At 41.7% G+C, this 14,815-nt stretch overlaps 1 protein-coding gene across 22 annotated transcripts in view; it reads left to right on the forward strand.

Annotated features, from left to right (window-relative positions):
- The first annotated feature begins 5,562 nt into the window (after positions 1-5,562).
- The window catches only part of adgrb2 (adhesion G protein-coupled receptor B2), a 191,960-nt gene continuing 182,707 nt past the window's right edge, over positions 5,563-14,815 (forward strand). For 21 of the 22 annotated variants that reach the window (XR_004213002.1, XR_004213003.1, XM_031854094.1 and 18 more), the window contains exons 1-2: positions 5,563-6,342; positions 12,820-12,928. Coding sequence is in view for 19 of the 22 variants with exons in the window: in XM_031854094.1 (XP_031709954.1) it covers positions 12,863-12,928 (66 nt within the window). In the remaining 3 variants the exon portion in view is untranslated. The remainder of the gene's footprint in view (positions 6,343-12,819; positions 12,929-14,815) is intronic. The other variant, XM_031854102.1, reaches the window with a different exon arrangement.

A 14,815-nucleotide genomic window follows, 5' to 3' on the forward strand; every position in this document is an offset into this window, starting at 1 on the left:
GCATAGTAAGACTATAGCTGGATTTCAGTCATGCAGGTGTTGAAATATGACGATGAGTCCTTAATGACTCTGGCGATCCCTGATTTTTCCTCGAGCGCCACCATTAGTTTCAAATGTGTGGTTTTGAGTGAAATATTTTGTGGAATGCAATGGAATTTCGTACACACATTCATGCTCCCCCTCTGGATGAATTGCAATGCCTTGGCAGTTCTCTGCCCCTCTTCCACTGCCAGTTATTAGGTCAGAATTTCACTTACAAAATACCAGCATAACTAATGAGACTCACATCAGCCTCAACTCTACTTTATGTTTAGTAATGACAAGCACATATTAGCATGCTTACAGGCAAAACTATGACGGTGAACATGGTAGACATTATGCCCGATGTTTGCTCTTTAGCATGTGGCATGTGTATGCAAATTTGAAGCATACATGTTTGGGATGAAGGTATTTTAGATTGAAGAATAATGCAGGTAGAATCTAAGACGGAATTAGTTAAAGTGGGATGAGAAGGGTATATGACTTTTGCGTGAGCCAGGTAAAAACACACAAACAGAATAAATAGAGTTGCATGTTAAAGAAAAGGGCAGGAATCTAAAGGATGGAAAGAAGAGCTGGCATTAGCAGAGAGGACGAAGGAATGGATGAGGGAGTCAGAGGGAGGTTTTGTACCAAGGAGCACTATCATAATTGTCACATTTGATCAGGGAGGAACTCTAGTTAGCTTCATGGGCCACTGCTTTTACCAAGCTCCCCCCTTACAGAGGATGCAGTAGGCTGAGCATTAGACACAAACAAGCTCACACGCGCACAGTTTTATGCTGGCATTCATGTATATGGCTGCACACGCACTGACACATGTGCAACCGCACACGTAACTTTCCTCATACAAGCATGCACATCTGCACGCCTACAGAAATAAGACAAAAAGAGAAAATAAAAAGGTGTTTGTGTGCTTGTGTTTAGCACAACATAACTTCCCAAAGCACTCACCTGTCTTGATTTGAAATATAGGCAGACAAGAGCTGCCTTAACACATAGACGAGAGGATCACCGATGTGTATCTTTTAAGAGTGTGAATAGACAAGTAGTGTGCTATTTTTTATCAAACCTTGATGCATTGGCAAACTTCAAAGAGATTACCCAAAAGAGGGATCAGAAAAGGAGAGAATGAATCCTAAAGGCAAGTACGGACATTTAAACACTTTCCTGCAGGACAAATGTACAACTCGAGTAAAAAAACTGCTTTGAAAAATACTTCTGTTGGGTAAGGAAGTTGACAAAGTATCTGTGATTAATTTGGGTCCCTGATACTAGCTAAGTGGAAAAAAGGAAAGTGAAAAACAAAAGTGACAATGCGAGTTCAACCCCGAAGCTCCGGCCTGTCCTCATTTACTCTCATTCATGGGAAGCAAATCAAACACACCATTGGTCAGGAGCATATTTTTTGTCTTTTTTATTTAATGTCACTACTAAGGTTGTACACTTTACACTAAGTCCAAAGAAAATGCTTATTGTCATATTAATACTTAATTTATTGAATGATTACAGCAAAATACAAGGTAGGCTTTTTGGTTAACTATATTGCAACACATGAGGGAAGTGGTAATAAAATGTATTCATTTGGACAAATGGATATCCAGCAGCCATAAACATGTACAGTAGGTATACAGTACATACAGTATACAGTGAAGTGATGATAGTCACACTCTATCCTCATCATTCACTCCTTGATGCTGTAATCCTGCTTTGATGATTTCTTCTTTTAGTTCTTCTTTTAGTGTCTGTACAGGAGCACTCCCTCTGGCTACCGCAGATGTCTGCTAATCAGGTCAAGGGGCCCCATTGACTTGTGCTGATGTGTACGTACATGGTACATATATAGTATGTTATGCAGCGGCAGGGACAATACAGAGCTTGACCTAGCTGCTTCCTGAAGCATGGCCACCAGAGCTGCAGGTCCATCGTTGTGGAATTGTTTTTCGTGTTGATGAAGTGTAATGCAGATGAGGTCGTTTCCTTACAATCATGATTACTGAAACTCAGAATAAAACTGATTCTTTCTTAAGTGCTGATGAATGTTTGACAATAATCAAGGTTTGGTTTATTCTCAAAGTCATGAAAATATGTCTGCACATAGAAGAAGTCAGCTGCTTATTAACCTTGAGAAAAGAGATGCTATATTTGTGCAACAGAGCTTTAATGTCTCAAATGCTATCAAAAAATAGAGTGCAGAAACTTATGTTAAGAGAAATTTCCTTTCGTTTAATAAAATAGAATCTCATAAATATATTTCACCAAGAAGCTCTTAATCTATGTGCTGTCCTCAAACTGGCTATATCGGTTATAGTGTGAGTGTGTGTGTGTGTGTGACTGTGGTTCTGTCTGACTATGTATGCCCAATTGTGTGTAAATAGGCTCCAAATCACCTTCCATGTCCCTCTGAGCTACTGATAGAGCTCTCCATGGTGCTAAAAATCTTCCAATGGTTTTGTGTGCGCGTGCTACTATTTGTGTGTTTTGCAGTGTGTGTGTGTCACTAAAACTATGATCTCTAAGCTTCAATGAGCTGTCCATGGTGCTGAAATTGCAACAAACTAGACATACTCTGCATTCCTTTCCATCATCCAACTTTCATGATGTCACTCTGTGTCACCTTTTCCCTGTTTATTTTGAGTAACAAGGTCACACGAGGTAGCTGGTAAAACCAGCAAGGATGATGAGAATAGTCTTTTATTTCCATAGCTCAATATTACAGATAATCCAATGTCTTAGTGGGCTTTACTCAACAGTAATGGTCGTCAATCCAGTCCAAGTTCTCTAAGACAGGGACAGTGGATGTATAATGCAATAATATGGGTATAATAGGCTTAATACTAAATAAGTAAATTCAACAGGATGAGTCCAATGAAATAAGTCCACGAGGAGCACTCTTAATACGTCCTATATTTAAAAATGTTCCCGTATGAATGAATGTATCAAATAAAAACTAATTTGTGCAAGGCCTGCTGGAACACATCCAGCAGCTGTGGATGGACTTCATACAATGCAGAGCTACATGCTTGAAGCACCTGCCAAGCATCCCCATTGTAACAGCACGGGGAAACATTTATAGGCCTGACAATGTGATTGTTCTTTCCCTGCCAAAAATGTTGCAAAAATAGGCTGTTGTAGTGGATGAAAAATCTCCCTTTCTAGCGATGCTGTTATTCTGGGGTGTTGTCTTGCCAACTAGTTGATGTATGAAGATGTGAGGATGTCATGTTTGAGTGATGTCTGCATACCATGCTGGACATTTAGTATGGAGAGGAGACGGACGTCTGAACATTATCTGTAGCGTGCCTTCTACTAGAATAGTTAATCTTATCAGACTTACTTTTTTCCAATTATTTATTGGGAATTTTACATTTTGAAGAGGGATTTCAGATAGTCAGTAAGTGAATTAAGGGTGGCGAGTGGAGAATTTTTCATCAATATCTGTAGCCACATTATTAGTTGTGATGGCATATTCTAATGCTAATAAATGAGCATGATTACTACAGTCACAGACAGTCTCCCTTTTGATCTGCTTTCTGCTTTCATTTGGTCCAATTTGGGAAGCCACAAATTTGATTTTCTGCAGAATTCTCTCAGGCGAATAGCAAAATGTTCACAGAAAGTCGATTACAAGAGCTGTAGAGGGACATTATCAGGCAGATCTTTTGACAATGGTACATGAAGGAAGATCGCTAGTTCCTCTTTTATAATCTTACACGGAGTACGGACACCAAAACACATGCATTCTGTCCAGACATTTCAGATGCAGTGCAGATTTAGTGTGAATACTACATTATGTATGTACAATGTATCGACTCAATATACTGATGAAAATCTCTAACCACTGCAGCAGGTAAGTAGCATATTTCCGAACATAAAATAGTAACAAATAAATCTACTTTAAAGGCAAATTTTGAACTTGCAGTACTTTCATAGTTCATACACGGCTCTGACACACTGTAATCTAGCAGACACAGTCCCCTGATAGCTTCTATTTTCTCTGTGTCGTCTGCCGCTGCATGTGTTCACTGAGCCAATGAGCAATTTTCAAATTTCGCCTTTTGAAAGTAATACTGTCCACTTTTGTCTTCAAAGATTCAGGGCGGCCTACACTTTCACACACTGTTTGTCTGTATTCCTCTGTGTTCGACTGCCAGTGTAATTTTTGACTGTTCATTGAACAGAAACTTCATTGTATGCAAACGCTTTCATTCCCTGTGGTGTATCTAGTTATGATGGTAAAATCTTGAAATTCAGTATAGCAGTTTAAAAATGATTTAATTTTGCCCCAAAAATGGATGATTAGTTACAGAACTGTGAGAAGACTGCAAAATAGATGATGGATGTATATATGGACATTTGATAATCTGTCTACACTAGAAGAGCTGCACCACTACAGCTCTTCCACCTCCAAGCCTTCCAAAGAAGCACTTCAGCTGACTAATGTCCCACCACTTTTACTCATCCATATGCAAATATATGCTGCAAGCATTCCTCAAAATCTAATCACATCGTCTACTGTATAGAGGATGCCTGGGATACAACTACGACATCTGAAGCCGTGGAAACATTTAGGTGGGATGAACGCATGTTTGTTCAAACCTCTTCTACATGTTGGAATAATTCTGTCAGAGGGCCAGAAGAGCTAACAAGGCAACATATTCTCATGAGACGGTTCGTATGATAACTTGCAAAAACGTATTTTGTTATTTGTCCTGTTTTTCCTACAAATGTCCAGCAACACAAGCGATCAGTGCTCCACAAGCCCCTGCATTGATTAGCAACAAAACTACTTGATTTGGTTTCGGAAAATATATATTTTTTGGGATAAATAACTTCGCAAGTGGTGTTACTCAATATGGAAGTTACATGACAAATAAGTCATCGCTTAGGTTAAAATGACTATGGAAGCGGTTACATAAATTTACCGAGAGGAACTTTTAACTGGTTATGAAATGGTCTCAATTTACCATTGATGCCTCTTTACGACCTACATAAGTAAGCGAGACCATGAGCGAGAAGATTGGCTTTTTATATAAAGTTAATTCTATTGATTGTCATTGGTGCCGCAGGAATGATTCAGCAGGAAATCAGACAAAATCATGCAAGTTCACCAGAAACTCCTTCAGCCCAGACTCAACTGGGGCCTCCGGCAGCGACCAGTCCGTTGGTAACAGACCCAGATCCGGCTGAGATGTTTTCAAAAGGATCTCTGGTGCTCGGAAACACTATCGCTGTGTAAAGATGTTTTGCTTCATTGGACTAACAGTCTTGCTCCTTAACAGGCTACCTCCACTAAAGTGGAGGTAGCCTGTTAATATAGACTGATGCCAAACAAACGGGGAAACGTGACCCCTGTTACAAATACGTGGAATAAGTAGAAGCGAATGTCATTACAACTTTGCATGTGCACTTGCTGTATTTGGAAACTGCGCGTGCTGACGTCACTCCAAGCGATGGTCGTGGGGGTGGGAAGAGCGGGAGGGAGGAAGGTTGTTGTCGTGAACGCGCTCGACGGATCCCCGGCGGAGGGCAGCGAGATCGCGCATCTCTGTTCTCCGCTCTTGAAGCGACTGCAGGGGAGCCAGATGCCTGACTGTGAGCCGCTGCCTGTGGATACCTATCCCAAATGCCAGAGCAGGCGAGAGCCACAGACACATCTCACCATCTGACATGATAGCAGAGAGAATAGGGGCAGTGGACGGAGTACGAATTATTTTTTTTTAATTGATTTTCCTTTTACCTCAACCTCTACTTCAAATGAAGAGCTTCATTGGACTTGGAGTACCGGGCATCAGTAGAAAGAAAATCCGTTATCCCACTCAGCCCCTGCTGCTGCGGTGCTGCTGCCTGTGAGCGAGCTCTCCTCTCATTGCATTGGAATATACAGCGTGCTCATATGCGCAAAACCATGGAGATTATATGACGTGGATTTATTTTTCGAACAAAACTGGACATATACAAAAGCGACGTTTACTCTTCTTTTCGTTTTTGAATTGCCCTTTTCCGTTCTTTCGTTTGATCTGTGGCTACTTTATGATCTCATGTCCTTAGCGATCCTTCCTTGTTTTCATTTATTTATTTTTTTACACTTATTATTATTTTCGGTCTGTTTCGGAGGCGCAGAAGTGGGATGCCTCGCAGAGAACATTTGTGGGGAGAAGAATCCGCGCAGCAGCGAGGGTGAATGAATGATAGTCTCCCTCTCCATCTGAGACGTGCCATGGATGGTAAACTTAATTTGTATCCACGGAACCGATCGGGGAATAGCCGTCGCATCAAATAACTACTGCTGACAGCGATCAGGTAATGCATCTTATCTATTAAACTCAACTGGACTGTTTGCGCCCTGTACTCCAGAATGCTTTGCAGTCTGCCGGCGTATTTATTGATTTGATTCTTGCCATCCGTGTGTTAAGATCGCTGTGTTTAAGTGTAGTCCGGTTTTAATGACGCATATAGTTTTAAACCGAAAGGGGAAACTGGACCCTCATTCTCGCCTGACGTGTATCGGCGGCAGTTCGCGGGGATGTGTGATTAGTGAACCTAAACGGAAGTACCGGTAATAGAAAAATCCTCAAATACATCTCAGCAGTTCAATTACAGCCCATTAGTTGAGCACAGGTGGACAGCAGCAGCCTTCTGAATGCTGAACCCCTCGGTGGGAGACAGGGAGCTGTATGATTGCCTCCGAAGCCTCTGGCAGACCTATAACTTTGCGCAGTGGCCAAAGGAAACACGCACACACCCACGCACACACAGCACATTGTGCGCGCACAGCCTGCACAGACACTTTTATTTCCACCTTCCATACTCACTTGCCTCTCTCAACGCACTCACGTGCTCACGTTCTCCACCCTCCCAACACACACTCGCATACATGCACACGCACGCACAATGATGTTGTGTTCTCCCCTCTCATGGGGGTTTTCCACGATGCCATTTTGAGTTTAGAATACCATTTCTAAATCACTGCTCCTCCACCGACGCTTCTTTTACAGTGCCCCTGATGGCCGGGAATGATTCTGGGCATTAGGATGTCTCCCCCGTGTCCTGGTTCATGTCTAGCATTAGATTAGAGGGCTAAAACCGATGTTTCTTCCCGCATGTGCGAACTGTGCGCCCGGGTGAGTGGGTCCCTTCTCCCGTTGAATGCTAAAGAGCCAGGATGTACCGAAGACGCCAGTGAGCGTGCACTAGGGATTGAAAGGGGAGGGGGAATTGACTTGCATCCGTACTGGCATCTCACCACTCAACAGAAAGCCCTTTGAAAGCTACCTGATCACGCACTGAGTCCGATTTATTTGTGGGCGCCTCTGACTGTGGCGTGCGTCTGCCGCAGTGCCGCTTCTTTTTAGCATACATCCTCCCAGATCTACACCGTGTTATATTCAGTAGAATGATGCGTTTTCTTATCAAGTCTGTGGAAACGGTTTCCTCAGACGCTGGCCTTGTCTAACCCCTGGTAGCGAGCAGGTGGCTCGGTGACGCTGAACGGGAATGACAACCAGGACGCGACAACGGGAGTGCAAAGGAGCCTCCGAGCAACCTCTCTCCGTCTCTTGTTTCTACCCATCTGTTGAGCACGCAGTGTGTGTGTGCACTCTCCCTGCACGCATCTCAAAACAAACTCCCACTGCACTATCAAACCCTCTTTAAATAATGGAGTGTTGGCAGCATGCGACCTCGATTATTGTATTCCCCAAGTACCCATCTGTGGCATGTTGAACAATTTCCTACAATATTTTACTTATTCCACCACTGAGTCGAGCCAGACGTTAGTACAGCAGCCCGCGGGTGAACTGATGTATAGGCTATTTAACAGGGACACTGATTCATGAGCAGTGACTGTCTCTTTGGTTCTTGGCACCGTTGAGGATTTGGATTAACAGGTCAGATTTAGCCAGCAGCATTACTCATATTCTGAATAGGAAGTCCAGTGATCATGAAATTGACTTTTAGGAAACAAAAGCATTAGAAAACTACTCATTATGACCACAGAACAAAGTTAACGGAACACTGACTTCATTTTGGAGACCTCTTTGTACTGTGCGCCTGCCTCCACCCTGAATGGATAATGAATAATAACATCACCTCTTCTTTTTTTAAACGCAGTGAATAACCTTGTTTGTTTTATTTCTCCGGGCTGCTGTCAGAACTAATGGAGCCGGCAGGGCCGTGTCCCCTTTTAGCAGAGATGAGCAAACTGCGGATGATGGCTGATGAGTTGGATGTATGAGAAAACTCCTTTTTTTTAAACCCTGCTGTGTGGAGGACAAAGAGTGGCCAGGGGCATTGGTTGAAGCTGTTGCAAAGTCTCTGAGTCTAATAGCATCATTTGCAACTCATAGAATCCATTCAGGGCATCTGTAGTTTGATCATTCTGAGAACATTTGAAGCAGTGACCTAATGAGCTCAGAGAATATCAGTTTTCAATGTTGCACTCGTGTGATTTTCTTTTTAAAATATATATTAGCACGGCTTCCAGACAAAGTACTGAGAATTTTCTGCTCTTGGTTGTAATGAAGAAAAATATGTCTTTGGAATCTTTCTGGTTACTTTACAGTACGTGCCACAACTTGCCACCCAATAATTTGCCATGCAAATCACATGTTAACCTCCCTGTGGTGTGTGATACATATTTCTAACTATTCTGTTCCAGTAGAAAACACAAGAGACTCATTACTTTTTATAAAACAAACTTAGTTATTTCATTTAGTTTTAAACCATTACAACTGCTCTAATTTATGTTTCCTGCTGCTTTAATTTAGATCATAAAAAAATGCATCAAATCCTTTTCACCCATCTTTATATAGAAAAAAAAATACCTCAAGTGGTATCTTTTGGTTTTATTTGGCCAGTATTAAAAAAAAAAAAATTGTTATAGAAACAAAACACCACACAAGTTATTTCTGACATAAGAAAAGTTTTGCTCCAGTCAAAATCAGTCCCCACCAGTGGGACTCCTGACCAACGGTGTGAATGTCAGGAGAGAATTCAGCACCCTGGACAGCAGCAGTGACAAAATTACATTTGAAATCAGTTCAAACATGCTTCAAAAAACAAATCTCTAGGTTATTGTTTACAGCATGCTCTGTGGGCTAGCCACAGTAAGGCGGACTATTTTTCTAGAAAAAAGTACTTGCACTTTCATTTTTAAATATATATTTAATTAGTACCACAAACAACTCCATTCAACGCTATATACTCTATGCTATGCTAAGATCATTTATATGATATCAATAGTGTGGCAACATAATCTCAGAGACGGATGACTGTAAACCTAATCAAATAAAATCCAAACTATATGATATTACTAGGGATAGTTAAGAAATGTACTTATTCTGTCATTTCAAAGATATTTTAAAGTGACTGTTACTGACTGGTCGACTATATATTAAACCTTGAATATTCCAAAGTGTATCATATACATCAGGTTGACATCTGATGTACCTGTATTGTATTTTATGGTCGAAACTAACCAATGTGATTTATTGATAAAGAAAATCACACATGAACATTTATTTCGTATGAATGTTGTCCAGTATCTGTGAATTATTATGGTGGAAAACAAACATCCTCATTCAGCTTGTTGAATATTTAGTTCAGTTCTACGGCTACAAGAGTGAGTGTGTGAGAGTTCATGGACATGGTTTGCCGAATGTAGTAGTGATGGCATGTTTAGGTTTTCTTTTTCGGCTGGAGTTGTTCCAGAAGCAAAACCCTCCGCTCTGTATGTCCCTCGCCAACATGGTCGAGGACATCTCCAGAGATCTCTCTAGCTCCCAAGAGCGTCCTTACGGGGAGCTCTCCGTGGTTCCAGCAACGATTTTCTCAATGAGATCAAGTGCCTTATTCACAGTTTCAGTCAGATGCTTGCTTATTGTGGCGCTCCCACAGAATGACATGTTGGCAAGATGGTGAAGCCTCGTATGTTGCTGCAAAGCTGAAGTGCAAGAGCTGATCAGTGTAGGAAGGTGTCATGTTGTAGGCAATGTTTTGTTCACTCAGCCCTAAAGGGTTGTAATTTTTCGGTCTCATGACGGGAGAAGTGCGATATATGAATGTTGCAAGAATTGATGCTTGGCTGTAACTGGTTGTGAAAACTCCTCTCTTGGAGTTTTATATAACCATAACATTGAGTAGGAAGGAAACCTCGTGGCAATTAGATGAAGGAAAAATAATAAAGTTGTGAATGTGTCAATTTTGACCATGGCACAGCAGGAAGGTTAAATGAGATAGAGATATGAGACTGCATGTAACGATTGCGCCATCATTGAATGATCATCTGAGCAGGTGCTGGAAATGCAACACAAGTGACGGTGTGACACATATCAGCTGGAAATGAAGACCACCCAGTTATGTGGCAGTTTGATAAGGCCTGTAATGTGATACTAATAACATCTGCCCATGCACTAATGCTTCTCTCTCTCTCTCTCTCTCTCTCTCTCTCTCTCTCTCTCTCTCTCATACATACACAAACCTCTCTCTCACCTATCTCTCCATTTCTCCGTCACACTTCTGCTCAAGCAAGTCTGACGGGCAAATGTGCAAAAGCAGTCATTACCACACACACACACACACACAGCGGTAGGGATAAATTACAGTAGGCAAAATGATAGTGGCACCTGTTTGCTTGCATGCTGTTTAAATGCATATGGTATAGGCACCCGGCAACAGTTTTTCTTGTTTGCTTTAAAATAGTCTGTCACCAAATATGATTATCCATTCGTACACAGAACTGGTAAGGCGCAGGTTGATGTCTTATTTTAAGTAGGGTACGGCTATCTTCTTCTTTCAGTGTGGTCGGGTCAACCTGTTCCAGTAGTATTCACCAACAACAAGGCTGAAGACATCTAAGAAATGTTCCTGTCAGCTCTCTGCACACCAACCTTCACTGGCCATGGCTACAGCTTAGCAAGGGCCAATGAGGGGAAAACAAAAATGTACATGTTGAGCTGAATCCAGAAGCTGAAGTTGCATAGTATAATTAAAAAAAGAAGCGGAAGGGATTAGAGGTGAATGATTTTCTCATGGCAAGTATCTACTTTTCTTTTCTCTTCTCTACAGCGTCATATAGTGTGCCCTCCTACTTCTTATGCTCTGCCATGCTCCATTTGGAGTCACAGATGCCTCCGTCACTGGGGCGACATTCATTTGGCGCGGCCCCGGGTGACTGTGTCAATATTTGCACTGAGTGCCATTTTGTTTTCCGGGCGCTCTATAAGCATGACTGGGCTTGGGCGAGGCTAAGGCTAAAGGAAGAACAAGGGGAAAGAAAAACCACGGCCCTATAGACTCGCTCTCTACAATTAATTAAGCCTTTTGGCAAGAACAGTGAAAGGATGGGCCTCCTTGGGAAATAAATAGGTTGGAGTTGCAGGAGGATGAGGGGGGAAAACAAAACAAATTAAATGCCTAGAATTGCAGGGATGATTCACATCTCTGATTAATATTGATTGTGCGAGGGATAAGAAACTGCCACATTACAACCATGGAGAACAGTTAATTCAATTTGTTTCTGTGTTAATAACTCTCTTTGTGCAAAGATGAACGTGGAGTTTTTACTGGGCAATGACGGAGCAATTTGAGGTTGTTACTTGGTGTGCGTGGAGCTGTGTGCTTGTGTGCGTTTGAGCATATTCCTGTCTGGTAACAGACTGCGTTGCAAAAGTAATATTTGCCTTTTATGTAATGTTTTTCATAATGTGTGGCGTTTGGGGATGGAGAACGAGCAAGAGCTGGCAGATTGTATTGATTCAGAGGGTCTAAATCTGCTTCTTTTTTTTTAAAGTGCAGTACAGGAGGGCCCGCAAGGTTCACATAAGCCAACTTGTTTATTGAATGCTTCTTCTTTGGTTGCTTCTTAGCAACTTATTGAACTTTTAGTCCCACCTTTTTATTTTCCATCCCATCTCTATGTCGCTTTCTGCTCTTGTTTGTCTCTATATTCTTGCAGATTCCATAACATTACTATGCACACACTCCAAAACACCTTCTTATCTATTTTTGCTTACCCTTATTATGTAATGGAAGATTTCCACATTTCCACAGAAATACGCATGCAGTTGCTGTCCTTTGCAGCTCACGCACAAGTAGGCGGCTAGTTCCACTGCTTGACTCCTCGCTCAGAGGCTCACAGACTCCTCTGCCTTAGCCTACTGGCCTCGTCTTCTGCAGAGTCCCCCCCCCCCCGCGACACCCATCGGCCTCTATTACGGCTCCTTATAGCAGAGGATGCTTTGTGTTCGCAGGCCAACAAGTGGAATACTGTGCTCTGCGGAAGCAGATGGAAAGAGCCTGGACTCCTTTGTGGTGGGATCTAACAGGATCTGATGCGTGCGTGTGTCTGTGTGTGTGTGTGTGTGTGTGTGTATTTGTGCGTTTGCCCAGTGTTGCAAGTGTCGACTTGATAAATAAAATGTCTTGTGCGTCCAAGTGATTTAGTGGGATCCTATATTAAAAAGGTTTATTAAAAAAAAAAAGTATTACAGTAGCATTATTCAGAGGAGGTTAATGGGTATAAGTCATTACTGTTAAGAGCAATTAAGTTGAATAAGGCCTCCGTCAACTCCATAGGCTACTGCTGTACATCAAATGTCTTCTTTGAATCTGCTGTCCCTGTCTGTTTGAATGAACATCCGCCGAGCATTCAGGGGTAGCATGCTGTGATTTGTATCTGCTGCCAGTTTTCATGTTTCATTAGTTCTGTGTGAGTCAGTGTCCTATATGTGGGAACGTTGATGCATGTGCGCTCATCCATGCCTGTGTGTGTTTTTTTAGAGAACCTCACCAGGTCCAGTGTGTTGTCAAAGCTGCGGCATAAATGAAAGGAAGTGGACAGGTGGGATTCCAGTCCAGAGGCATGCATGGTAGACGCACAGTGTGGCAGGTGTGTACATATGCAGAGTTGCCATAGAGACATGGTGATACTGCAGCCTATAATCATGTTTTCTGTATATCTTAAAAATGTAGGCCTTAAGATTAATAGAGATTGATTGTGTGTCTTCGTGATTTGTTTGCAACCTGAGGCTATTATGCATTCTTCAATGTCTAATTCCTGATTTCTTTGGAATGTGAGAGGGGGGAGAGAGGGTGAGGGAGAGGGAGAGAACAAGTGAGAGAGAGGTTCTACTGTAATAGCTTTAGACTGCACTGAATGCAAATGTGGCTCTCCACAGTGGATAGAAGTATATATATTATTGAAGTAATTCCTGAAACTGTTAAACAGACTCATTTATGGAGCGAAGGAGGCTTAAGGTATAGGTCAAATGGCTGCATCCTGTGAAAAGACTATTCCACTAATCTAGCATCACGGTGACAGACTCACGATGGGCAGTTAAAACAAGCATTTCATTGTTTGCTACAGGAGATTAATAGTTACTAAGTATTTAGTCCCAAAACACATTTGGCTACTTTTAGGTTTAGTAGAGAAAAGTACAGATTTTTACTTCAAACTAAGATGGCTTAGAAATCATTTTTCATGTTGCTCATTTGGTTTCAACTGTTTAAATGAAATAGAGTAGATAAGACATAGATTGTTTTTAAATACATTTTTTGATTAATTGAATGGTATCAACATCTACTGGACTATCTAGCACATTTAAGCGTTAGATTGCATTCTTTGTTGCCAAAGCTGCGCTAACTCTGCATTTCAAGTGCAGAGGGGAGCAAACTAATGCACAAAGTATAACTTCCATTTACTTCACCAGAACTTCAATATCCATTCCTGGCAGCGTATATAAGTGTTCCAGAGTAGCAGCGAGTGGAGAGATGTGATTTCATGTCGAGTAGCTTTTTTTGAAAGTGGGATTGTTGGTTCTCTCTCTCGCCTCCTCTCTAAGTGCATTTGATTTCTCTCGTGAATTTGCAGGCTGTGTCCCTTGAGCCACTAATAGCACGTGTATGTGTCCACTCCCTGCATGGCAGCACAGATGTTTGCTTTAACGACACAAAGTGACAGTGTTTGTGATGTGTGACTGAGTTTGGGACAGTTCAGATGAACTGATTTCAGAAGTCACAAAGAGCTCCAGTTGTTTCTCTTATTTCCCTTTGGACCATCATCTTTTGTTGTCTCTGTTCATTCATCAAGTGGTGTCACACACAACTGTGAAAGTGTTCTTGAGTTAAACGTTTTCACCCCTGAGTTGACAGGTCTTTTTCTCAGTTTTTGCGTACATGCAGCAAATCTGGACCTGTGTGCTTCCGTTTCCATATTTCCATACTTTGCATGCTTTTACGCCACCTTTCAATTCTGCTTTGTGCTGTATAATACAAGTGAGGGGCAGCATTGATCACATTTGCTATAGAGCGGGAAAGGAGCAGGTTTTCTGCAGCTGGGAAGGGAATAAATACAAAAATGTTTTGAGCGGTGGGAGGAATTGCTGCTAATTCATTCTGTTCACAAACCCACGGGATTATGTGTGCCGAATTTAATGGAATTTTATGGAGAATATATTTATCCCGGCGTCCTTATCGGTCAAATTTGATCTGCTTTGGTGTCACCTTATTAACAATATCAGGACTTCCTAATAATAGGCCCATGTCCAAAAAACATTGTTGGTTATTCTGAAGCAAGTGCATTCTAGAGGATGTGTTTGCCGAGGTTTATGTAAATGAGTGTGGACAGTATGGTATGTAAAACTTTAAAGAAGTAAAACTTCAAACTTTAATTAAAGCACCATGTGGCCAAATGATCATTCATTAGGTCCTTTGTGGTTCTAGGGTTAATTATTTACCATCTCAAGGGTAACTGAGCAAATGTATGGACATGGAAAAT

Source organism: Anarrhichthys ocellatus, unplaced genomic scaffold (assembly GCF_004355925.1).
Source record: "Anarrhichthys ocellatus isolate YVR2014 unplaced genomic scaffold, GSC_Weel_1.0 scaffold14, whole genome shotgun sequence".
In the NCBI taxonomy this organism is placed as follows: Eukaryota; Metazoa; Chordata; class Actinopteri; order Perciformes; family Anarhichadidae; genus Anarrhichthys; species Anarrhichthys ocellatus.